The sequence below is a fragment of the Tachyglossus aculeatus genome, chromosome X2 (genome assembly GCF_015852505.1).
Source record: "Tachyglossus aculeatus isolate mTacAcu1 chromosome X2, mTacAcu1.pri, whole genome shotgun sequence".
In the NCBI taxonomy this organism is placed as follows: domain Eukaryota; kingdom Metazoa; phylum Chordata; class Mammalia; order Monotremata; family Tachyglossidae; genus Tachyglossus; species Tachyglossus aculeatus.
The window spans coordinates 15,871,358-15,898,397 of NC_052100.1; the positions used below are offsets into that span (position 1 = coordinate 15,871,358).

Consider the following 27,040-nt stretch of genomic DNA (forward strand, 5'->3'; position numbering starts at 1 on the left):
CCCAGCCCCTTTGGCCTCTCCAACCAGCTTCCCTGTTCTAAATTCTCTGGGTTGTCCACCGGCGTTCTGCTTGGGCAAACTTGCAGTCTTTGCTAATTCCCTACCACCAGGAAGGCTCCAACCCCCCTGCTTTTTCTCCCCCTCTGAATGCAGCACCCACGATGTGTTCTTTCCTCTTGCTCCCCTCCTTTGCTGGGCAGCAGTGGCTGGGTCCCTTGGGCTCGGGTTCTCTTCCTCTAGGAACTCAATTTCCAACGCCTCTGGCTTAAGGGACCAACTTAGTCTGGCTTGGAGGAGCCACCCAGGCATGTGATTGTTGATGTCGGTCCAGAACCTCTCCAACATGGGCTCAGCAGGAATCAGGCTCCACCTCACCGCCAACCTTGTCCTCTCTCTCTCTCCCTCCCCAAACTAGGTGATGAGTTCTACCAATGGTGAGCTGAACACAGACGACCCTACTGCCGGCCACTCCAATGCGCCCATCACAGCCCCAGCAGAGGTGGAAGTGGCCGACGATACGAAGTAAGAATTAAGGAGTCTCAGCTAAACTTGATGCTTCTTGTTCAGGAGAGCTGCCAGCTGGGGGGAACTAAGGGCCTTTTCCTGCTCCTCTTCCCTCCTCCTTCTGCAGGGAGTTGGCAAATCCATTGGCTAGGAAAATGCCAGAGCCTGCGGTGGACATCTGGTGCCCCTTTGGCCCCGGTTGTCCCCTGGGCTTAAGTCCCATTAGCCCTCCCTTAGGGCCCTGGCCCCACCTTCCTTCTCCCTGGCAGGGCCACGTGCCTCAGCCCCAAGAAGGAGGGAAGGGGAGGATGCTCGTGTGGTACAAGGGCAGGTTAGACAAGAATCTAGGCTGAGTCCAGTGTGGGACGTGGGCTGATGACAGGATTGGCTCAGTTCCAAGGGACAGGTGGATGTATCCCAGGTCAACGGCCCCTACTCTAAGCAGAGGCCAAGTAGAAAAGTAAATGGGAGCAGGAGAGGAAGGGATCAGCCTCCTGTTCCCACTTGGGACCTCTCCTTCTCTTTCCCCTCTCCCAGGTGCTGCTGTTTCTTCAAGAGGCGGAAGAGGAAAAGCATCCAACGTCACAAGTAAGCCCTGAAGGAGGAGGAAGAGGAGATGGGCTCAGTCCGAGCTCCTTCATCTCTGTAACTTTCTGGCCACGAAGGGATCTGTGTCCCCCACTGCATTCCCAAATGACACTCTACCGTGGGGAGGTGGGAAAGGACCAGATGTGCCCCAGTGGGCGCTGGGGGTGGTTCTGAACCGGCTCCGACTTCCCTCTCCAAACAGCGTGGTTGTTTACTCCAAGTAAGACTTTTTTGCAAAAATTTCTACATCCGTGTCTCATACAGTTCCACACAAAAAGCATTAACTATTTTTAAAAAAAGGAAAGACCTAAACAAGGCTCCTACACCCCGGCAACGTACATTTCTTTTCTGATCTAACTAGTGTGAAAATGGGGTTCGAATAATCGGACTTTAAATGTTGCATTCTTAGCTGAAGCTGCGGACAAAATGGCAGCCAAGGTGGGAGCCACAGAATTTTCTATTGTTTGAAATTGTTTTAAATCAAAGGTAGCAGTGTCAGATTTCACTTTCACCTCTTGCAACCTTTTGCTTCTTCCAAGGGACAGCTGGTTTGCAGAATGGTTCATTCTCACTCCAAGGGGCTAAAAGAGAGCTGTGTAGGCTTGTCGAACACCCCTATCCCCTTTCGCTCGCCTCCCACCAATCCTGGGCATCGGTGCATCTCTGCTAGCAGTGTCCACGAGGTGGGGGTCACCAGGTTTCCCATGTTCAGAGGGAGCATAGAAAGGGGCAAGGGGTCCGTGAGTGGGGTTGGGAAAGCAGACCGACACCAGTGAGATTCACCCCACCTCTGGCCAGACAAGAGAATTAACCTAAGAGACTGGGGATGTGGGGAGTTCTGTCCAGGCTGGGTAATTAGGCCTCATGAGCCCTGCTGGCCCCAGGATGAGGGCTGCCTTGCCTAGAGCTTTCCCTAAGTTCTGTGGGCAAAGCAGCCCATTTTATCAGGATGTCCATCAGGACAAGGTTTAAGGGATGGGAATATGACACTAGCCTGTATGGCCTGACCCTCTTAAAACTCTGCCTCCAGCCCCATGCGATAGAAGCACCCCTGCTCTGAAACCACAAATGTAAGTAGCCTAGGGTCAACAACTAACAGGCCAGCACCGGCCCTGCCTCTGTCCCAACACCACAGACTTAAAAGTGGTGGGTGACTCCCCCCCACCCCCCGGCCCCAAAGCCAGGGTCTGTTTCTCAGTGCTTCCAAACAGTATCAGAGAGGCACAGAGTAGTTGCTCACTCCCAGCTTGCTGTGGGTATGGCTTCATGGTGAAGCCTAGTTCAATGCACTGTGCCTCCTCCCTGTTCCTCCTAGGTCCCCTCAGCATCCCAGAGCCTGTGGGCACCCTGCTCTCTCATCAGCTCAAAATACATTGCCTCCTCCCCTTCACACACACCCCCACCCCCCTTCCTGGCCTGCCACAGAATGGAGAACTCTTTGCTGAATTCTACTGACTATTTCGTGACTCAGACATCTCCCAGCCCATAAAAAAGAAAGGGGAAAAAAAATCGCCTTAAAACCAATCCAGATCATTTTCTCTCAGTCCCTGAAGGTGTAAGATAGAGAGAGAGAGTGTGTGTGTGTGTGTGTGTGTGTTGGGGGGGTGGGGGGGGGCACGCGTAGGGTCGTCACTTTCAATGTGGCTTTTTGTTCCCGACAAACCTAGTAAGAGAAGGCGTTGGGAAGAAAAGAGCAAAACATAACAAAAAAAAACACAAAAAAGTCACGATCCAAGGGAGCATCTGCCCTAGTCTGTATGATGAATCTCTGCCTGTCAAGTATAACTTTTTTGGTCCATACATCTGGCTTGGCTGAAACAGCAGCTTGAGGCTAGAAGACTTACTTGTGTTACAGAAGTGAGTCCAAATATAAAGATTGTACTTGTGTAGCTCCAAAGCAGAAGAGCTTTCCATTGTGAGTTTAGTTCGTTGCTTTTAAAAAGTGTACAGAAATGGCATTTAAATTTCTCTGATGCTTCCTGGAAGCCATAGAATTTAGGGGCTTTTTTAAAAAAAATAAAAAAAACAAACCAACCCTGTGGTCAAGCCTTTCTTTTGCGTTCACATGTGAAGGTGGCAGCATCTGTCGGTGGACTTTTCCTGCTGTTTCATCCATGCCTCTCTGTTGTCTGTCTGTCTGCCTTGTAACTGGAACCTTCAGTCTGTGGAGGCCCATGATCACCCAAGAAGCAGGACCCCCCCACCCCCCCACCCCCATATTCAAAACTCATGCAAAGTGAGTGATCAGTGGCTCAGAGTACCCAAGACCCATTATTTAATGGTCAATCACTCCAGCAACAGTGGTCTCCTCAGGCGCCAAATATTTAGAAGCAGTCATCTGTCTAGTTTGGAGTTCATTACTTGGCAACTCACCCTCTTGGAAGCATCCGGAAAATGCTCTCCATCCTAACCAATGCTGACAAGTGGCAGAAATCGTCCATCTCCAACAAGAAGACATTCAAAAGTGACTAAAAGAAGGTAAATACATCTAAAGACCAAAGCACTAACCCCATAGACATACAAGGAAGATGGAGTTCGGGAGAGGGAGGGCAGGAAGATAATAAGAATGATGGTATTTGTTAAGCACTTACTGTGTTCTAGGCACTGTACTAAGCACTGGGATGGATACAAGCAGATTGGGTTGGACACAGTCCCTGTCCCATGTGAGGCTAATAGTCTCAATCCCCATTTTATAGATGAGGTAATGGAGGCACAGAGAAGTGACTTACCCAAGGTCACACTGCAGACAAGTGGCAGAGCTGGAACCCACGACCTAAGTCCTACACCTCTGCTCTATCCCCTATGCCACACTGCTTCTCAGAGGACTGACCAAAAACTGAATATTAGCTTGTGCTAATATTTAAGAACCATTCTACGACTGGGAAGCTTTAATAGGAGGAGAACACAGAAGAGCAAGGAATAAATCCTGCTAGACTTGGTTGGGTACTGCCGAATACATTTTTGAAAAGATGCAGGGAATTGGAGAGGTGCTGGGAAGGAACAAAAATGATTCGAAGGAGAATAGAGGTCTTAACAGGAATAGTTAGAGGAGATTTTTAGCCTGGAAAAAAGGAGGGCTTAAACGGAGCCAATGAATTCCCCAACATACAATGGACTATTTTGAAGACACTGATAAGAAGCTGTGTGAAAGAATTGTTTTTAAATCAAGAACTATATACTCTTCAGACCTGGGTAATTAAACACCTGATTTTAACACCTGATTCAAACACCTGACGGCCATCAAGGGAGGTTGGAAATATTCATCCATGAAGACCCTTTAAAAAGAGGATTGACACCCCCCCTACCCCCCCAATCCATATTTTACAGGGAGGCCTGGGGGCTGGGCTGCCTAAATTCCCTTCCAGCTCAGAGTATAGTAAGCCTTACACCTACACTCTCCCCCCTAAACTCTCTCCCCCGTGGAGAATGACAGCCTAGTGGGGTAGCATCCATTCTGCATCTGTCTTTTGAATGATTTATGTGTGGGACGGCAGGGTGGCTCCTGCTTGTACTTCTTGCCCTGCAGTTACTCCTCTAAAAATCTGACACAGGATGCAGCCTTGGTTGATAGACTGCTTGGAACCTTTTAGTATTTCACTTACCTGGGCTCCACTTCTCCTTAGTACAAAGAATTAAATCAACTGAACTGAGCTTCAGGCCTTACAGAAAAACATTTTAAGGATATAGTAAAACAAAACCTCAATGTACCCAGCTGACAACTGCAAGTCAAATGCCAAAAGCAGAGCTACCTGGCACCCTGCCATCAAAGAAGGGAATAGCTGAGCTCTCTTTGGCTTGACTGAGACCCAAGAGAACAAAAACAGCACCAGGCGTTGCAAACATTAACCTTTTTTGGGTGCCCAGTGTGATCGGGACTGTGGATCCCACACTGGCCTTTTCAGTGACATGCGCTCAAAGGTGAACTTCCAACATCAGTTGTGCCTTTGACAATGAAGGACAGCTGTACAGAAAAATGTGCATGGGTTGATCTCAGCAGATTTCCAATTGGTTTGAGGTGGGGGGGGGTTGGGGTGGGGCTGGCACGGGGCAAAGACAGGATGAGCGCAGTGATCTTCCCAAGGCCAAGAGAGAGCAGGAGGCTCTCGATTTAGCTGTGGCACTCTAGAGCCACCCAGCTGCTCATCTCTGTGGAATATATGGACTATGGCCTTGGGATAGTTTGGGGCTGACTGGGATAGCTGTAACCCAGAGAGTCTTTCCACAGCACCCCCCACTACCTCTTCCCCAAACTTAACCTGCGTTGTCATAACACATCCTTATCTTGCACTTCCCAGACACCTGATCCATGCATGGCTCAGTGGAAAGAACATGGGCCTGGGAGTCAGAGGCTATGGATTCTAATCACTGCTCTGCCACGTGTTTGCTGTGTGACCTTGGGCACTTCATTTCACCTAATTTATCTGTGCCTCAGTTACCTCATCTATCAGATAGAGATCAAAACTGTGAGCCCGATGTGGTACAGTGACTGTGTCTGACCTAATTACCTTGTATCTACTCCAGTGCTTGGCACATAGCACTTAACAAATATTATTATTAAATGGGTGCTCAAGAAATGCTTCTACTCCTGTTATGTAGGCAAGTGCAAGAAGAGTAGAATACACTTGAGGATGCCATCTGTGACCTGGCTGCCCTGCAAAAACCTATTTTTCATCTGATAGAAATAAAATAACCTGGTGTACAAGCCACCTTAAAGTAACAAGAAAATTGACACATTGAGCTTCTAAAAAAGAAGCAACTACAGGCAGAGTTCAAGTGGGAATCCTTAGAACAGTGCTTCGTCCATTGGAAACATTTAATGAATGTCATTACGACCAGGGTTTCCACCCTCTGCTCCCTAAGGGAGTTTTTAGTGGTGCTGAAAACAACTTCTAATAGTAGCCTGGAAGCAGACACCACACACAAGTGGCATGAAGCCCACTGAAGTCCATAAACAGGCTAGGGAAAACTTTGGAACGCAGTAGGACAATCAAGTGCTGCTGACATTGAAATTCTAAAGCAATTTTTTTTAAAAGGTCAGCACTGGGTTGGTTGACTCCCATTCTAATATCTAAAAATAAAAGGTCCAGCCCTGGATAAACTCCCAAGCCTCACAGTCATGGGAGGTAGGAGCTCAGCAACTCCCTCTTGAGTGAAGCCTGAAGCTTGGCATGCCTGCTTTACCAAGTATGGGCTGGGCTGGACAAGGCAATGATTTGCGTTGGGAGCTATTTATGAGTTTTGGTAAGCTGTTGAAGGCTTGTGTATATTTTGTACACACAAAAAAAATATTGGGGGTACACAATCCCCATCAAGAAAAATTATAAACTTCATTGAATAAAGAACTCTTCTTACCACATAGGTTTGCACCTGGGTAAGCAGAGTCAGAGAACCTGGGTTCTAACACCAGCTGTGCCACATGTCTCCTGTGTGACCTTGGGCAAATCATTTCACTTCTCTGGGCTTCAGTTACCTCATCTGTAAGATGGGGATCAAGACTGTGAGCCCCATATGGGACACAGACTGTGTCCAACCTGATGCTTGTATTTACCCCAGTGCTTAGTACAGTTCCTGGCACATAGTAAGCATTTAACAAATACCATAAAAAAATGCTACAAAACTTGATATAACTGTCATCGTGTGCAATGATATGCAAATACACAAAACTGTTGCAGAACAGAGTAAAGGACCAGAGTAGAATCAATTGTGGGGCCAGATGTGGCTCCCTGAACTAGGAAAAGTGAGAATTGCCTTGCCCTCTCATTTAGCTAAAGCCAGGTGGAAGAAAAGAAATGACTGATTCTCACCATGTTTTTTCAGTTGCCTCATAGGCTGAGAGCACTAGCTCTTCGTGGCTAGGGTATTTTATTTCAAAACCATTACATACAACTTCAGGTATTTATTGACTACTTCTTTACAGGTCCCAAAGCAGCCAGTGTGAACACTAAAGAGGAGAGATCACTGGATACAGCCATCAATAGAGCAATGTTTAAAAGGTTAGACATTCCCAGCTGTAGTCACATGAACCGAAAACAATAAAATCCTCATACTTTTGGAGGCAAGCACATTCAACAATGACTTGCATTCACACCAATATCTACAAACTGCTTAAAGCCATAAGAATGTAAATTACTCAAAAGATGTGTACACATGTATTTCCTTTATTTGAAAAAAATGACTTCAGTAAGACATAGTGTAAGGGACACATCCCTGCCAGGAAAGGGGTTGGATTTCTGCATAACATTAGAACTCATTAAAAGAAATTTTTAGAAGAGAAAAAGCAAAACTGCCTTTTGCCACAATACCAATTCTTGGGATCATCTAATGGGAATGTCCCTTTCTCATGGGGAATCGATTCTCCTGCAGGTCAGCCCGGTTTCCATGTAAATCATCTCCAGAATAGGAGAGGAAACAGGAAGTGAAGCCCTTCTATAACCCTCTGCAAAGAATGCTGTAATTCTACCGAAATGAACAGAACAGCACCAAAGGTCAACTACAGTTAGATACATTCTAAAGAAAGGCAGAGAGATCCTGCCTATTAGTTCATTTCAAACCTTGGGCTCATTTTGAGTACTGGCCATAGCAAAACACACATCTTCCCCTCGGGCCAGGTTCCCATAGAACCACGGTCCCTAAAGAGGGTGAAAACAGTACCTGATGCTATGTTTGAAAGTCTCACAGTTACCCCCAAGACTGAAAAGTTACTCAAACAGCAGATCAGGAACATGGTAATTGTGGAAGAGAGAAAAGCACCTATACTGTTCACCAAAAACAACTCCAGGGGACAAGTCAGCGTGGCCTACTGGAAAGAGCATGGGCCTGGGAATCAGAGGACCTGGGTAGTAATCCCAGCTCTGCCACTTGCCTGCTGTGTGACCCTTGGGCAAATCACTTAATTTCTCTGCCTTAGTTATCTCATCAATACAATGGTAATTAAGACTGACCCTCATGTGGGATAGGGACTGTGTCCAACTTGATTATCTTGTATCTACACCAGCGCTTAGTACAGTGCCTAGTACATAGTAAGCACATAACAAATACCATTACAAAATTAAAAAAAAGGAATCTGTCCCTCTCCCAAAATGCCCTGGGTCCTTCCCCACAAAGAGAACAAAGAAAGAAAATGGGGTGGAGAGTTTGAGTAAATTTGAGTCACTGCTTGCAACAGACAGGCTAATGCACATCTAAACCCAAATTGGGGAGATCTGTGATTCTTCCCTCCTCTGCCAAATCTAAGAAAAGGAATCTTGGGGTTGGCGGGAGTGAGGGGGTTGGGGGGGACAACAGAGAATGACACACAGCCTATCAACTATCAATGGGATTAGGAGAGGATCATTAAATGGTCCAAAGCTCCAAAACAGAGCAATTTTCCTTGTAATGGTGAATCTTAACTGGAAGTGAGAAAAGGCAATTACTTTCAAATGCCATACAAAGAAAGAGGGTAAGAATTTATATTGCTCTCTCCCCAGCACTTAGTACAGTGTTCTGCACACAGTAAACACTCAATAAATCACATATGGATTTTAGAACTTTTGCATGAAGGTTTTTCCTCAGGGTGAAATAACTTTTCTTTGTATGGGTAGGAAGAAGTCTTCCCAAGCAACTCCTGGAAAGAACTTCTGACACTGATCAGCTGCTAATTTTTTGTTCCAAAAGAATTTGTTTTACTGAATTTGTTTTACTTAATTTACCTGGTTATTTCTTTTCTAAAATATGGGCCCCCTGAGTGACAGGGATTGAATCTAAATCACTATCCTTGTGTCTATCCCCTGCCCAGTACTTCACACACTTTTTGTCATCACTACTATTTCTACTACTACACCACCACCACGATAGGAGGTGTAATCAAAAATGGAGCAAGTCTACAATGTGATTCTAAAATATGCCATTTATCGAAGAATGTCTCCCACCAAGGGTGTTCTGTGTGGGCCTCTCCTGATTCAGGGCAGTCGAGCACTCATAATGCCCAGGCAGAGAAAGGGGTACTGAAAAGGAAAAATGATTAGAAAAAGAACACCACCATGCAATATAAGGAAGAAAATGTCCTGTAACATGCTGAAAAATGGGACCTAGAGGAGTAGCTTTAAGGTATTCAATAGGTGTCTTTCTTGAGCCACTGGAATGAGCTCAATTCTCAGATGACTGCTTCAGGCTCTTCTAGATCACCTTATCTGACCCTGACACAGCTCCTGTACAGGGGAGAGAAAGACACCAAAGGCGGCAGTGGGTTTTAGCATCTCCACCAGCCTCCGTTGATCCAGCTCTACAGGCTCTCTCTGTGTTTTATACATCACTCACCCCCACTGAGGTGCGCAATCAATTGACACTGGTTGCCACGAAGTGGACCGCCTCTAAGTGACATACCCAATGAGCCTTTGGGAACCTAAGGGCTGCTGTTGCTGCTCTCAAACAATCATTTTTAAATCTTAGCCATCTTAACCTCACCCTCCTGGTGCTATTGCTGAATTGACATGGCAAACATTTCCTATTGCCACCGTAGATAGGGAAGTGTGGGAGGGGTTGAGGAGTGGCAGAAAATGGGAGGACGACAAGGCAGGGATCAATATGACCCTCTCTTTTTTATTTTATTATTTTTTTAATCTCAAAGGATTGTCTCATCACAGCTAAGTTTTTTCACCACAACCAAAGCCATTTTTGTCCATGCTTTTTACAAACGTAAAAGCATCTACATTCATAACAATATTAGGAAAACACTTCAACTCAAGGAATAATAGTGATAAAATGAAAAAGTCACTAGCCACAGGCAACTACAGATTGATTCCTGAAAAAGGAGCTGGTCTGCAGGTGGTTACAGCCGCAGCTGCAGCAGCACAAAGCAGAACATAAAACCGGGTCTTACGCTAGCAGCCTCTGGCTAGTGTGGCTTCTTGTTGGCATGGTCGAACTTAGTCGGGGATGAGAATCTGGAAGGGCATTGGGGAGAGAGGTATGGAACAGTTCATTCAGAAGGGGACACTATGTGTAGAAGATAATCTCTGGAATTTGTCCATCCTCCACGGAAGTGCCGTTATTATTCCCAGCCGCGTAACAAAACGTGAAGCAGGTTTTGGCTCCTGTCGTTGGCGATTCATGAGTAACTTTGCGCAGGCCTTTGGTTCCATAATGCGAATCTGGACCCTAAATTTGAGAAGAAGCACATACATGGAGAGAAAGCCAATGAATTAGGTGATATAGATTGCCATCCCTTACTGCAAGGAGGACAGTCACTTTCAGTACCCAGCTCTTCAGGGATTACCAGCTCAATGCATGTCTTGCCATCGTAGATCAAAAGGCCCATTCCCCAACCACATACGGCTTTACCCTGAGGATACTACTTCCCTCAAGTGCTATGTGTAAGGCTGACGGCTGTGATAAAAAGGCTTTTTTCCCCCTGTTCTCACCATGAATTCACACAGATTCCTCTTTACAAACTGCCCCCAACTCATAGGCCAAGGGAACAGGCCAGCCCAGCCGGAGAGCTGGCAGCATCAAAACGCTGAATTTCAAATCCTGGCAAGACTGATTAACAAACAGTAGAGAGACTGCAGTAGGAAGAGGGTTGGGATACTAAGCCCCTACATAGGAGGGGTCGAGGAACTAAATTCACCCCATCAGCCCCTCCGATACGGTCACCGGAGTTTGGATGGGACAATCTGTCTTTTGTCAACAGCTAAGGATGGAGTTTCTGGCACGTTTGAGGACTGACTATGGATTTTTGGATCTACCAATCCTTGAATAGGCAGACTTTCACTCGTTATCTCTAGTAAGGCGCTCATCAAATAATGAACACTTTTCAGTGTTTGAGGGAAGGAAATGAATATACAGGGTCTTTCAGTAGCTCGAGGTGTTTCATTACTAGTTCTCCAAGGCTAGGTCAGGTGAGAAACTTTCTTCTCTGAGGATCAGTCTCCATTTTTTTCTATTGGGCACTTGGGAGGATTCTGTCCCTATCAGCAGAGAGAATGATGAATGTCAAAGCATTTTCAATGTGTACCCCAATGAGAACAGCCAAGTAAGTCCCCTTGGGAAGAAGCATCCCAGACATGGCAGTTTGGCACAGAGCGATGGCTAAGTCTTTTGCTTTCTGTTCTGCTCACCCAATGTAGGAAACAATGTCATTACCCAAGTAAATGCTGTTTACTCTCGAATAAAGAAGGGAGCAATGAGCTCCCTAAGACCAAGTCCAAAACAGGAACCCGATGCTTTGGTCCAGGCACAGTGATGCTTCACCTCTCTTCATCTCCCACCCTCCACCTGGTCAAGCACTGCAAGCTGGAGGGGCCAATAAGCAGGGCTTGTGATGGAAGTACCGTACCTTCAGAGTAGCACATGCTGTGTAGTTAACATTGGGCAAAATTTCAACAGGTTCTTTAAACATGACCCGAAATGTGTTGGAGGATCCATCACAGCTGAACCCAGTGTCATTCTGGCCTAACACAGTATTGCTGTCTGTGTGGATGATCTGGCAAACAGATGAGCAGAAACATCTTTTTTGTATTGGTTGAGAAAGACACAGCTCAGGAGAAACATGATAAGAACAATAATCATAATTGTGGCCTTGGTTAAGCGCTTACTCTGTGCCAAGCACTAAACTATACACTGGGATAGAAATGAGATAATCAGATTGGACACAGTCCCCATCCCACATGGGGATCTTGGGCTTAAATGGGAGGGAAAACAGGAATTGAATCCGGATTAACAGATGAGGAAATGAGGCACAGAGGAGAAGCAGCGTGGCTCCGTGGACAGAGCCCGGGCTTTGGAGTCAGAGGTCATGGGTTCAAATTCCAGCTCCACCACTTGTCAGCTGTGTGATTCTGGGCAAGTCACTTCACTTCTCTGTGCCTCAGTTCCCTCATTTGTAAAATGGAGATTAAGACTGTGATCCCCACGTAGGACAACCTAATCACCTTGTATCCTCCCCAGCGCTTAGAATAGTGCTTTGCACATAGTAAGTGCTTAATAAATGCCATCAGTATTATTATTATCTGCCCAAGGTCATACAGACAGCAGGCCAAGTGGCAGAGCGGGGATTAGAATCCAGGTCCTCTACCTCCTGGGCCCATGTTCTTTCCACTAGGCCCTACTGCTTTCCAGCTGGCATTAAAGCTGTATCCCCTTGCCTCTTCAAATATGTAATACGCTACTTTATTCTTGGGTGGATACCTAGGAACTCCATAAAGATTTTAGGTTTCTAACTCCTCTCTGCGAGGGGTGAGCAGGCCCATCACACCCACTCACAGAAAAAAGTCCATGGCAAATGCAGGAGATAAGCAGAAGGAAGTCAAAGGTACCTGGGAGAAGTCCTTTAGATGTGTCCCTCAAAAATGAGGACAAATACCGTTTGTACTCAACTCAAAATGACCTTTTAATACCTTCAACCCAGATGACTATAATGGGTAGCCTGGTCAAATACTCTAAACTGACTTTTTGTTTGTCAGATGATTTAGAAGGGATAGAAAAACAAACTGAGAGTCTGTCGTCACAGTCCAAATGCATGCCAAAATTTAATAAGAACAGATTGATCTATAGTAGCAGCCCCCAACCACAGGAATCTTTCGGTTCTTTGCCAGTGGCTAGTTATTACTGCCCCGATTAAAATGGATGTGAGGAAAAGCTGTTCAACTGTTTTCAGAGTTTAAAAGAGTGAACACCATTACGTATTTTTAATCATTTACCCTACCTATTCAACACGCTACTGTCAATCTCAAACTTTTCAAAATATAAAAATGAAATTACTATTGTATTACTAGTCTATCACAGGGTTCAATACTTTGACATCTTTTAGAATGAAATCACCTCTTTTATTCAAACTCAATGAACCACACCAAACCTATCCTGAAAGGGACTGGGTAGGAATTTCTAAACAGGAAGCAAGAAACACAGAAATTCCTGGCATAATTTGAGTATTAGTAAATCGACTCAAGAGAAGACACACCAAGGAACTTGAATAGGAAAGGGACATGGACAAGGTCACAAAGCAAGAGATGTAATACCTGTATGTTGACTTGATAGTCCGTGGGCCCATGTATTGATCCATATAATCCAAACCCAACTACAAATATCCTCTTATTGACTGAGAACCTGAGATTTATTCAAAAAAGACAAGTCAACTTAACAAACAGGCAATATCACAGAGCTATTCCAAAAGGTGTCCCAACTTGAATGAGTTAATGAAGTTATATGGGATGAAGTCACTCAAAGAGCAATGCTTTTCAAGATCAAGTATGAACTTTCGCTCACTGCTTCCCTGTCCCCATTAAAACTACAAACCCCCATTCAACTCAGCCTCTCTGCACATTATCAAAAAAAGATGGCTTGAAACATTCAGACACAGGATTATGCAAGGAACAACTAAATCATGGCATTGCTAGGCTGTTTCCCAAAGTGAGGTCTGTGCTGGAGCCTCACTGTGGGGACAAAACCAAAGTGAGGTCTGTGCTGGAGCCTCACTGTGGGGACAAAACCAAGTTTGCTGTAGGTTAACAGGAGGAAAGTTCTGCCTTCCCCACCCCATACATCAGCTTTCTACTGTGGCTTGCAGGTCTCAAGGAGAGGATGCGCTTCTACAGCAGCACAGGAAGACCCCCAGCCCAGATCACAGACCACTCTCACCTTTCTCCACTAATGGAAGAGAAGTTGGGCACAGCTAAAATCAATCAATGGTATTTATTGAGCACGTACTAGGTGCCGAGCACTGTACAAAGCCTTTTAAAAGAAGGTAATCCCAAATTCTTTCAATCATATTTATTAAGCACTGTGTGCAAAGCACTGTAGCAAGCGCTTATTCACTAGTGCATCCAGATGCCGCAAGAACTCAGCCTCTGTCACCTAAGTCATGTCTGCAGCTTATCCCAGGGCAAAAAGGAGGCAGAGCAGGGAATGGATGGTAACAGGGTAAAACACTCCTGGGAGCTGTGTGGGTGGGAGGGTGGGGGAAAATGGCCCAGGACAGTACAATCAAAATCTACAACGCAGATAATTGGGAGTAGGTTGTTCCCTGTGGTTGAGGGGGGTGGGGGGCACAGGTACAGGGAATTTAAGCCTCATATCCCTACCCAACTGGTGCAGGATTTTAACACATTTAAAAACGTTAGGAATATAGAATCGGAAACCCTCTTCTCCAGACTCAACAATCACAATTCATAGGACGTGTCTCTAGTGCTCTAAGCCTTTTTGTCCCTCTTTGGATCCTCCTCACTTTTCACTGCTCTGAATACTCTAATAAGGATCCATCTCTTTGAGAACAAGAATTATGCCTACTGACTCTTTTGCCTTGTACTCCCTCCAGCGCTCAGTTCAGTGCTCTGTACATAGTGAGTGCTCAACAAATGCCATCGACTGACTAATCAGATCCTGCAAATTAGGGCCAATGGATTTCTTCCTGACTCTTGCATGTCACTCTCCTGTTAATTATCTCAAGACCATGGCTTTTTAATAATGGCAATTCACTGCTGTCTCAAATTCGGCATTTTTGGCACTTACGATACCCTGGACTTTTTTCTGCAGTACTAGGGTTTAGCCAGCTTTTGCCCATCCTGTCTATTTAGTGTTTGTCTTTTGTTTCTAAGGGCATTACCTTGCATCTGTCCCCACAATGTCAATTCACTTAGGAGCAATTTTTTCCTGTTTAGCTATACTTGAGAAGACAACACTAAACTATTTTCACTGGTTCTTTGAGTTGGGTTGCATGGGCCTATAAGGCTGCTATCATTCAACAGTCCCAAACTTGTAATCCCAAGTCATCAGATGCAGTTAAGTACCATGGTTACTCTCTTCCCCTCACACTGAAAATTGTTCTAAAATCTGCCAGAAGCTAGTTAGACTTACAGGTGTTACAGTTCTTAAACCGCCTTCATTTGGCTGCATAATTTCAGAAAAACATAGATAAACGCATTTCAGTCGCAAGAGCCCGGGCTTGGGAGTCAGAGGTCATGGGTTCTAATCCCAGCTCCGCCACTTGTCAGCTGTGTGACTTTGGGCAAGTCACTTAACTTCTCAAAGATTCAGTTACCTCATCTGTTAAATGGGGATTAAGACTGTGAGCCCCACGTGGGACAACCTGATCACCTTGTATCCCCCCAGTGCTTAGAACAGTGCTTCGCACATAGTAAGCGCTTAACAAATGCCATCATTTTATTTTTTATATCCCACCTCAGCTACCGAATCAGCCTACTCACTGTCCTCCCTGCCTCCAGCCCTCCCCCTCCAGTCCATATTTCACTCTGCTGCCCAGATCATTTCCCTAAAAAAAGTTCAGCCACACTTCCCCACTTCTCAAAAGCACCCAGTGCTGCCCATCTACCTCCGCATCAAACAGAAATTCCTTGCCATCGGCCTTAAGGCACTCAATCGCCTTGCCCCCTCCTCCTCTAACCTCACTCATCTCACACTACAGTCCAGCCCGTGCATTTGGCTCCTCTAACACCAACCTACTCACTGTACCTCGATCTCATCTCTCTTGCCATCGACCCTATTTGCCCTCCCATCTGCGGCCCCTGTGCACTTGGGTCTGTCTGTACCCGCTAAGGCACTCTGATAACCACCCCACCCCCTTAGCACTTATGTACAAATCCTGATAGTCTGCTGCTTCTGCCAGCTGTTAATTTATTTTAATATCTGTCTCTGCTACTAGACTCTAAACTCCTTGAGGGCAAAGATCATGTCTACCAATTCAAGTGGTTAGTACAGTGGTCTGCACACAGTAAGTGCCAAATAAATACCTTTCATTGATTAAATAGTCACCTAAGGGGTGTGTTAACAAAGCCTCATGACATCTCTAGACCAAAGCAAATAATGTCCAAAGAATAATCTAAAATGGCTATAAATCTATCCCAGAAAAGAGGCAAAAGTGAAGGAAGTTTGTTTTTTAAAGTCATCTAAGTAGATTATAGACATCACTCTTGTTTCTCTTTATTGCAGGTAGAATAGAGATTATTTTACAGCTTAAGAAGCAATTCATACACACACCAACACCCACACATATAAAGAGATCTCAAGCTCAGAGAAATGGTAATGGAAAACTAGTGGGGTTAATACTGGGGCCAACCTTATCCTGTCGCTAGTGCCACTGTACCCCCAGCGGCTCTCCACCTGCTGAAAACGGTTAATACTGCACTCCTTCCCTCTAAGGCAGCAGCGCGGTCTGTCAATGAATTCCACTCGTGGCTTGGGATTTACAGTGAAGTGAAGAAATAGGCTTACCACCTCACGATCTGTGAGAATGCCTGACTGAGCAGGACCTGGAATAAAGCACAAACAAAATGGGGAAGGCACAGACACCAAATGCAAAAGAGAAAATGCTTTTGGCCAACGCATTCCTACAGCACCTGACAAACTTTCTCTGTTAAAGATACTAACTTCAAGATTGCATTTTATCCCACTATTCTTGGTTTTGTACGAATATATAGGAAATATCAATACAGGAGATCAAAATATCCTGAAAGGGAAAATGAAGTTACATCACTCAATCAGCCAATCAATCCATCACCCTAGCTATCTGACCTTCAGGTTTGAAGCTGCTGCTTCTGACAGTGATTATTTTCATCGGAGCCTGCCGATATGGCTGTTCAGACCGATGCGTGATGGACATTCCCTTCTACCACGTGTGCACATAAAGAATGCCCCTTGCTGCACTGCTGTATCTGCTCTCTACAGTGCTTGGTACCATTTTCATTTCTCCCCTTTTGGTTCACAATCTTCCTGAAACCTCCATTCTAAGACAGTTACCTCACTGCTAATGGTCGGAGGCCAAGCTCACCTGTCTTCTGCTGCTAACTCCTATTGCAATACCACAACCTTTGAAGTTTTGCTTCATTGGCTCTTAGAGTTTCTTCTGTATACCCTATTTATAGTTTTCTCATACCAGCTTACTATCCACGAGCTGTTTGGCTATCCCAGGGCTAAAATAAAACATTCTTTGCTGTAGCAAGTGGTCACAAGCAGGCCTCCCGAGTGTAGGGGGTAGTTGGGGTGAAGAAACTTCGGCAAACTCCTTCCCTCTTCCACTTTATATCTGGAGCCTGAAGTGTGGGCTCTTGGTCCTTTTCCAACTTGCTCTGATGCTACACTCAGGTACTAGGGTGGCGACTCAAGAAAACACAAGTGAAGTTACCCCTGTTACCATCGGGCAGGCAGTCCAGGGCCTCGGGCTAAAGGGGATGGAGGAAAAGTAGGACAGCTGGGGCCCCAAATCCTGGCTGAAAGGGCTGAAGCAGAGGGAGGCCACTGCGGCAAAATAATTCTCCAGTCAGAATGGCTGTTCCAATGAGTTTTGTTTTACCAGAAGCTCATTCCAGCCTGTTCTGGTTGACTTTCACCTTTGGGGGAATCTGCTGTCATCCACTCTCCTCACCACATACTACCCACTAAGAAGAAATGTGAGGCACAATTGCTTTATTGTTGGTGGACTTAACTCTGCCAGACTGAGCAACCCTGGAGAAGGTGCAGTTTAGACAAATTCAGTGAGAACATTTAGCTCCGCTTCAGCCATGGAAATCCTTGGCTGAGTAAAGGTTCTCTCAGGTACTTCGCCCTTCTTCAAACTGTCAATCCAGAGTGCTTTGCTAATTCCATGAGTGGTTCCTATTCATTTGCATTTCTTGGGTGCTCCAAAAACCCAATAATGAGCAATCAGATAGCAGCTTTCTTGATGTGAGGAATTCATAGATTAACAATAATGTTGAGGTGGAAGACTCTCCCAGGGGATCAGATCAAGTGTGGCCTTTGGAACCCCCACTCCATTATAGGTAAGCTCCCTTTCATCCTGGACCTATTCCTTTCCAGCTCTCTACTCCTCCTCGTCCTAACCGAAACATGGCTCTCTCCGGATGACACGGTCTCTTCTGCTGCTCTCTCCAGTGGAGGCCTCTTCTTCTCACACTCTCCCAGACTCACCGGAAAAGGAGGATGTGTCGGTTTCCTTTTCGCTCCCCAATGTCGCTTTTGCACCATCCCTCCTCCCCCTTCCCTTTCCTTCCCATCCTTTGAAGCCCACATTATTTGCCTCTACCACCCCCTCCAGATTCTTGAAGCTGTCATCTACCCCCCCCCCGCCCCCCGGTCCCACCTCCAACTTCTTTAGCGATTTTGTCCTCTTTCTCACCTTCCTTCTCTCCCACTCTGATCCTCAGAGACTTCAACATCCACATGGATGTCCCTGGTGACTGCTCTGCCACCCGCCTTCTATCCCTCCTTGACGCTGCCAACTTCCTGCTCCACCTCACCTCGCCCACCCACCAACTTGGTCACACCCTCAACCTCATCATCTCCTACCGCTGCACTATCTCCACCCTCACCAACTCTGAAATCCCTCTCTCTGATCATAAACCTTCTCACCTGCCTCCTCACTCACACTCCTCTCCCCTGTAAATCTATATTACTACCTCACAGACACCTCCGCTCTCTCGACCTCATCCATCTTTCTCAGCACATCACACCCCACCTTGCCTCCCTTTCCTCTCTACCCAATCCTGATGACCAGATTACTGCTCTCAACTCTACCCTCTCTCCTCAACTTGCTCGCTCCCCTTTCCCTTCGTCGCTCTCGTACCACTAACCCACAGCCTTGGATCACTGCACTGTCCGCCTCCTTCGCTCTTATGTTTGAGCTGCTAAATGCTGCCGGAGAAAGTCTAAACACCAAGCCATCCTTGTTCACTTCAAGTTTATCCTTTCCTGCCTTAACTCTGCCCTCTCCTCTGCCAGGAAAAACTATTTCTCCTCCCATGCCCATCATCCCCGTCAGCTGATCCGTACATTTAACTCCCTTCTCAGGCCCCCTGTTCCTTTCCCTCCTCCATCCCTCACCCCCAACGATCTGGCCTCCTACTTCATTAGTAAAATTAACTCCATCAGGACTGAGCTCCCCAAAGTCACTTCTCCCCCTTCTCCAACACCCCTGCTCTCAACCCTCTCTGCTACTCTCCCATCCTTCCCAGCAGTATCTTCAGATGAGATCTCCTCCCTCCTATCAAATGCTACTCCACCCACCTGTGCTTCAGACCCCATTCCCTCTCATCTTATGAAATCTCTCGCCCCTTCCCTCCCCACCTCCTTAACTTCCATCTTCAACCACTCACTCTCCACTGGTTCCTTCCCCTTTGCCTTCAAACATGTCCACGTCTCCCCATCCTAAAAAAACCCTCTCTTGACCTCGTCTTCCCTTCTAGTTATCGCCCTATCTCCCTCCTACCATTCCTTTCCAAACTCCTAGAACGAGTCGTCTACATCCACTGCCTCGAATTCCTCAATGCCAACTCTTTCCTTGACCCCCTCCAATCTGGCTTCCATCCCCTACACTCCACCAAAACTGCCCTCTCAAAGGTCACCAATGACCTCCTTCTTGCCAAATCCAACGGCTCCTACTCTATCCTAATCCTCCTCGACCTCTCAGCTGCCTTCGACACTGTGGACCACCCCCTTCTCCTCAACACGCTATCCAACTTTGGCTTCAAGACTCCGTCCTCTCCCGGTTCTCCTCATCTCTCCAGCCATTCATTCTCAGTCTCCTTTGCGGGCTCCTCCTCCCTCTCCCATCCCCTTACTGTAGGGGTTCCTCAAGGGTCAGTTTTTGGTCCCCTTCTGTTCTCTATCTACACTCACTCCCTTGGTGAACTCATTTACTCCCACGGCTTCAACTATCACCTCTATGCTGATGACACCGAAATCTACATCTCTGCCCCTACTCTCTCTCCCTCCCTTCAGGCTTGTGTCTCCTCCTGCCTTCAGGACACCTCCATCTAGATGTCTGCCCGCCATCTAAAATTCAATATGTCCAAGACTGAACTCCTTATCTTCCCTCCCAAACCCTGCCCTCTCTCTGACTTTCACTACCATCCTTCCTGCCTCACAAGCCCGCAACCTTGGTGTCATCCTTGACTCCGCTCTCTCGTTCACCCCTCACATCCAATCTGTCACCAAAACCTGCCTGTCTCACCTCCATAACATCACCAAAATCCGCCCTTTCCTCGCCATCCAAACCACTACCTTACTGGTTCAATCTCTCATCCTATCCCGACTGGATTACTGCATCAGCCTCCTCTCTGATCTCCCATCCTCCTGTCTCTCCCCACTTCAGTCTATACTTCACACTGATGCCCGGATCATCTTCGTGCAGAAACGCTCTGGGCATGTTACTCCCCTCCTCAAAAATCTCCAGTGGCTGCCAGTCAACCTACGCATCAAGCAAAAACTCCTCACTCTCGGCTTCAAGGCTCTCCATCACCTCGCCCCCTCCTATACCTCAACCCCCTTCTCTCCTACAGCCCAGCCTGCACCCTCCACTCCTCTGCCGCTAACCTCCTCACTGTATCTCGTTCTTGCCTGTCCCATCATCGACCCCTGGCCCACATCCTCCCCCTGGCCTGGAATGCCCTCTCTCCGCACATCCGCCAAGCTAGCTCTCTTCCTCCCTTCAAAGCCCTACTGAGAGCTCAACTACTCCAAGAGGCCTTCCTAGACTGAGCCCCCTTTTTCCCCTCCTCCTCCCCATCCCCCATCCTACCTCCTTCCCCTCCCCACAGCACCTGTACAGATTTTTTACTCTATTTATTTTACTTGTACATATTTACTATTCTATTTATTTTGTCAATGATGTGCATCTAGCTTTAATTCTATTTGTTCTGATGACTTGACACCTGTCCATATGATTTGTTTTGCTGTCTGTCTCCCCCTTCAAGACTGTGAGCCCGCTGTTGGATAGGGACCATCTCTATATGTACTTGTACAACCACCCTGTCCTCCCAAGAGTCCCTGAGATTACCGGAGTCAGCCTGGAGGTGGGATGAGACATACAAGGGACTTGGTAGCATCCTGGGCTCTAGGAACCTTGTACACACACAACTTATACTTCCCAAGTGCTTAGTACAGTGCTCTGCACACAGTAAGCGCTCAATAAATACAACTGAATGAATGAATGAATCACATTCTGATACCAACTTTTAGATTCCTACCCTGCTTTTCTCCAATGGTTACTGGGAAAGGATAAGACAAGCCCCTTAAAATCTGGACACATGCAGCCATATTATCATCACAGATGATGACGATAATGATATGGCAAGCTTAGATTTGGGATAAACTTTTAGGGGTAGCCAAACTCTCTTATAGATGCCAGGTTTACTGATTGTGTCAAATGCTTTTGTAAGGTTTATGAACCAGCCCGTAGAGGTCTTGATGGGGTTTCTGGCACTCCTCCTATATCTGCCCCTTAGCTAAGGTCATATCCCCTGGGCCAATCTCTCTCATGCTACATGACCCAACAACTACACCCTATTTCCCAAGGGCATGCCCTCTTTCACAAACAGCTCAATTACTTTTCCCTTAGATTAAGTGAGGGGGGGAGATAGAAATCACAATTAATTCAGAAGAAAATTGCAGAGCACTGAGATTGGCTCAGTGATAAGAATCACAAGTGATAGGAGTGCTGAGAAGTTGCTTGGATAGCCAGGAGTGAAAGCTAAAATAGCAGTGTCGAGCAGGCATTCTGGGGGAGGTGCGGCAGGTTGACATGCGGCCATGGCAAACAGTAACTATGCAAACTGGTAGCCATGGAAGTCAAAACAGTATACAGAATTTTAAGTGTGGACCATGGTTGGTGAGAGAAACCTGTGTGGCACACACATGAACAGCCTTTCAAATCAAATTGTTTCCAGTAGTACACAGGACAGACTCCCAAAAAACTGGCCAGAGCCAGAAATACTGGGATTTTGTTGGCCACCAGGGAGGCAAGGAAGGCTCAAAAACCTGACTTATGACGTCAGAGAATAATAATCATGGTATTTGCTAAACACTTACTTTGTGTCAAGCACTGTTCTAAGTGCTGAGGTAGACACATGATAATCAGCTCAGATGCAGTCTCTGTCCCATAGGAGGACTCCCAGTCTTAAGTAGGAGGGAGAATAGGTACTGGATCCCCATTTTACAGATGAGGAAACTGAGGCCTAGAGAAGTGAAGTGACTTGTTCCAGGTCACACAGGGCCAATGGCAGAGCCGGGATTAGAACCCAAGTCCTCTGACTCTCAGGGTCAGGCTCTTTCCACTAGGCCACACTGCCTAGTGCCTAGTGTCAAACTAGTTCATCTGGGACTGGATTTGTTTTTTAATCTAGGCAGAGCACAGGTACTGCAATGGATAGGGCTGAAAATTGGACAGATTTAGGCAGGTACATAAAAAGCAGAGGATCTTGGCAACTAAGAACAGGAAAATCCCCTTCCAACTACATAATGGAAATAGATGGATCCAAAAGGCTGACAATCACAATTTGACACTTATCACAGATCAATCTGACATCCTGAAATGTCTGGGATCTCAGTTTCTAGTAAAGATGAAAGGACTTGGAGCGGGGGGGGGGGGGGGGGGAATGAGGAGAGAGTCTAATTCACTGTCAAAAAAGGAACCCTTCCTCTAGGGGGCACAAAATTGGCCCAGCAATTTCTATTTTGTCAAAAGCCCAAATGAAAATTGTCAAATTCCCACAGCCTAGGATGCATCCTTCATCCCCAGAGCAGTTTAGGGCTCCCAACTGCTCACCTCCTCCACCTCCCAACCCCCGGGCTATGAACGAGGGCAGACTTAGGGGACCTACTCCAGTCTGCTGCCACCACTGGATCCTGCCCCTGTCCCACATTAGCACCAGTTCACAGGATCCCTGGGAGGGTAGATTAGTTCCAAGATTCCAGGATTCCCTCCCAGGGTTCTGCTTCACTCTTAGCTGCCAAGATCCTATATCTGTACAGACGCCTGGCCAGACCAGTCTACAAATTATTTTTTGCAGGGGGGTGGGTGTGTGGAGATGGAAGTGAGGATGTAGACCAAATCAATAACCCTACAACCTTTCTCCCAAGTGGATGAGTACCAACCCAGGAATCCTACAACCACCTTGACCTCCCAAGAGTCCTTGAGATTACCAGAGTCAGCCTGGAGGTGGGGTGAGACATAGAAGGGACTCGGTAGCATCCTGAGCTCTAGGAACCTAGAACTTTGGTGGCCCCCTGAAGGGCCTGTGTACCAAGGCCTTGTAATGCCCAGCTAACCAGCACTGTCCCACTGCTAGACTGACCAGGAAAATACCAACTCCAGGGGCCATCAGGATATTCCAGTCTTCTTTCCAATACATCCTGGAGGAATGTTACAGCGTGAAAATGTCCAACACCACACTAGGACCCAGTGATCCTACCCTCCAAAGCCAAGTCCCAGCTAGAGGAAGGGGTGACAAGTCCAAAAATCCCAGCCTTGCAATATCACCTCCTTTCAGAAGTTTCTGCAAGCTCTGCATAAAAATAACTAAATGCTAATCTGCCAGAGATGCTGAACTGAGATCACACAATTTTCCAGAGTTGCGCAGAGTAGATCAGATTCACCAGGCACCTTCTGAAAGGTCACCCAAGGCCTGTTTTTAAGAGCCCAGGGTCACTGGAGAATCTGTTACTTCCATAACTACTTTAAATATTGATATGCAGCACTGTTATTCCACTGGAAAATACTACAAGAGCAAAAAAAAAAAGTGTGAGCTAAAAGTATGCTTGAAGGATGGCAGAAAACGTGTTCTTTACCTTGGAGACATGTAGAAAGGTTCACTATGCTTACTTTATTTTTGCTTTTGAAGATTTACATTACAAACCACCTTAACTAAATATTGCAACCAAAAGGAATACAGCAGATATGTAATATATACACTATACAATATATACAAACACAATAAAGGACAGTCTTTGTTTGTGTTAATATGTTTGGTTTGGTTTTGTTCTCTGTCTCCCCCTTCTAGCCTGTAAGCCCACTGCTGGGTAGGGACTGTCTCTATATGTTGCCAACTTGTACTTCCCAAGCGCTTAGTACAGTGCTCTGCACACAGTAAGCGCTCAATAAATACGATTGATTGATTGATTGATTGTGCGCACCATGTGGTTAGGCCTGTCAGTCGTGCAATGGCCTGTTTCAGACCCATACACACCTATAAGTCAACTTGCCATCACTGGCCCGGTCTTCAAATACATATATCTGCATCTATAACACACGCACACACACACCCCCCACACCCACACTCTATATATAGACATATATATATACACACACATACACACACACATATATATTTACTGATTAAGTTATTTGGCTTAATTTAATAGAAATGGTTACATCAAATAATAGCAATACATTGAAGTAACATCTGATATTAACTACTGGTAAAATTCCCTTCCTCAACAGACGATTCCATCTAACTGTGAAAGAACACTGTTGGTGCTTAATAAGTGAAAATCTCTTCCAAGCGTTAAATTAGCCAGACGGTCAAGCTAGTTCACACCAGATAGCCCGAACACTCCTTTTCTCAGTTACCTGCAGCAAATTCTTCAATGGTCATCAATGGGAAACGAATTAAAGACAATGCTTTGCCCAAAACTTTCCGCTTGTTCTCAGGAGTCACCTGAAGTTGCTGTCGTTGACATTCTGCCTCTGACCAGCGGACTACTGCATTAAATAAACGAACTTCTCGAATACCCAGGGTATCTCTCTCTAATACAGCAACAAGGGTGTCTAAGGTAGAAAAGCAATAACTTTATAAAGCACTTAAAATTGACATTTTTTCATATATACACACACACACAAAAAAAACTTCATAAGTAGGGAGTTTTGGGGAAGACTGTTTTTTAAATTATCCTTTTCCCTGAATGATGATCAGATTGTTTCATAGACCATAAGCTTCAGGGAGCAGAGACATATGTCTTCCAATACCAGGGATGAACAAATTAAATATCCCTCATGGGAAAAGTATTCATTCATTCATTCATTCAATCGTATTTATTGAGCGCTTACTGTGTGCAGAGCACTGTACTAAGCGCTTGGGAGGTACAAGTTGGCAATATACTTAACTTCTTTGCTGGAATGAGCCCCAGGATTTGATCACTTAACTGATCAGACCAGAGATTTTGAGAATGATTCTGAATGTCCTGTTTCATTCAGTAAAGACCCTAAACCATGAAATTCCATCTGCACACATCTGGCACCGAGTTTGGTGTTATTTCCTCATCAATAACAAAAACTGCTGTGGGTCCCCAAACAAGCCAGTGAGAAGCAATCCCCCGCCCCAACTCCAAGAAAAAAAGGAAAAAAAATCAAATGAAAAAAAAAAAAGCCACACGATTGACCTGCCTGGCCTAGGGAATACTGGCTTGCCCGATCTACTGACAGACAGGCTTCTTCACCGAGTGGGTGTGGAAAACACAGATGGAGGATCACAAACCAGTCCTTTCCCAGTAGTTAAAAAATTGGCTCCCAGATCCCTGAGCCTTGAAAAAAGTAGTATGCAAATTAGATTTGAATGACGGTTAGCTATACCATATCTAAAAGGTGTCTGTGGTGAGGAGGTGTGTTCAATTTGTTATAAACATTTGAATTTTAAAAAACACGGAATGGGGGTAGAGATGTTTCAGGAAACAAATTACCTAAATCAATGTCTGTAAAACCCTCTGCATTGATGGCATCCGATGTGTTTTTGTCTATATTCTCCAAGCAGAGACTGGCCAGTTGGGGTTCATCAAACAGTCTTGCCTAGCAAAAACATCAATGATAGATTAAGAGTACAATCCTTATGTATGGGATCATTTTCCTGAAGGCATTACACATTTGATTAATACTTTTTATAAATATTTGCCAGCTGGGTGATATTAAGATCTAGGAAAGAGTATTTAGACAAACTCTTAAGGAAAACAGAGATTCAGTTACTGGGCTATCATTTTCAGAAGTACACAACAACTCATAGCCTACAGGGAAGTTGGGGGAAGGAGGAGAGAAGAAAACCCCTCACTGGAACAAATGTAATCTAGACTCTCTTTTGTGCAATTAAGCCATCTTTTGTGGGTTGAATATACCAGTAACCAGTCTGAAATCACAATCATGCCAATAAATGTTCCAAGCCAATGTTGGAACAAAGTCAATGTTGGAACAAAGTCAAGACTCTGGATACAGATATGTATATACCCACGCTGCTGGGTAGAGCAAGGGAAGTTTCCTCTGCTACAGAATAACTGGTCATTTGGAGAAATAGGCCACACATAACGTACAATAGAAAACTTAGGTCGAAAGACACAAGTAAAAGCTGACCCACGTCTACCATCAAGTATTAAATATAATAGAAGAATGAGACTCCATTTCTTTATGTCTCTTTCTCTTCAGAATGGTGTGATTAGGTGTATAGACCTGTGACTTGCTTGTGCTCTTAAGGGGAGGATAATGGGCGAATCAGTTATGGATGTTTGCTAGACATGTTTGCTAAACATTAATCTCTGCTGGGAGATTAATGAAGTAGTATTAGTCTCTGTCCAGAAGGAGCCCTTTTGCTCTCCTCCCTCAACTGAAGCAGATTTGTCCCCCTCTCTTTATAATAAGATCCTAAATAACCAAGTTGGGGAGGCTATTGTGGGGAGGGGATTCCATGTGACGAGCATGAATCCTCCAGCATTCAGAATAGCAGCAAGTACTAACTTCGATCAAATCTCAATTGGCATGGGTGAGGTGAAAAGAAAAAATTAGGCTACAAACAAAAGCCAGATTTAAGAGGCCCAACCCAAACTACCTCAAGCCCAACAAACTTGGAAAAATTCAGGGTCCAACCTCTTCAAATCCCAAATGAGCAACAGTACTTAAGAAAGGCAAAGACTCATTTAAATGTTCTTTCTTCTGACTCTCTTCCAATTGGAAGATAAAGTCAGAAACACAACACTTAAATGTGCATTTCCCCCCTTCTACCTTTTTTTCCCCTTAGGGCCTAGTCCACAGTGGGTTACAACCAGAAGGAGGAAGTGGGGAGGGGCAGGAGAGACTCCAACCCAACCCCACTGATTTCAGCAGTTCCAGGGTTGGTGCATTCTGTGTGCTAAAACATGTCAATCAGGAGAAATCCTTCATGATAATCCAACAAACGAGCAGTTTATAACAGCTCCCGATTGACTGTCTTCA

At 45.6% G+C, this 27,040-nt stretch overlaps 2 protein-coding genes across 7 annotated transcripts in view; one reads left to right on the plus strand and one right to left on the minus strand.

Annotated features, from left to right (window-relative positions):
- The window catches only part of CSNK1G2 (casein kinase 1 gamma 2), a 121,909-nt gene extending 119,221 nt beyond the window's left edge, over positions 1 to 2,688 (plus strand). For all 6 annotated transcript variants that reach the window (XM_038770644.1, XM_038770646.1, XM_038770645.1 and 3 more), the window contains 2 exons: positions 416 to 522; positions 1,042 to 2,688. In XM_038770644.1, coding sequence (XP_038626572.1) covers positions 416 to 522; positions 1,042 to 1,096 — 162 coding nt within the window. In that variant the 3' untranslated portion in view covers positions 1,097 to 2,688. The remainder of the gene's footprint in view (positions 1 to 415; positions 523 to 1,041) is intronic.
- A 6,961-nt stretch (positions 2,689 to 9,649) lies between these two features.
- BTBD2 (BTB domain containing 2) overlaps positions 9,650 to 27,040 on the minus strand; it is a 60,517-nt gene continuing 43,126 nt past the window's right edge. The window contains exons 4-9 of the mRNA XM_038770651.1: positions 25,528 to 25,633; positions 24,422 to 24,619; positions 16,139 to 16,331; positions 13,086 to 13,173; positions 11,405 to 11,551; positions 9,650 to 10,227 (exon numbers count right to left, since the gene is read on the minus strand). Of these exons, the coding sequence (XP_038626579.1) occupies positions 10,066 to 10,227; positions 11,405 to 11,551; positions 13,086 to 13,173; positions 16,139 to 16,331; positions 24,422 to 24,619; positions 25,528 to 25,633 (894 nt within the window). The 3' untranslated portion in view covers positions 9,650 to 10,065. The remainder of the gene's footprint in view (positions 10,228 to 11,404; positions 11,552 to 13,085; positions 13,174 to 16,138; positions 16,332 to 24,421; positions 24,620 to 25,527; positions 25,634 to 27,040) is intronic.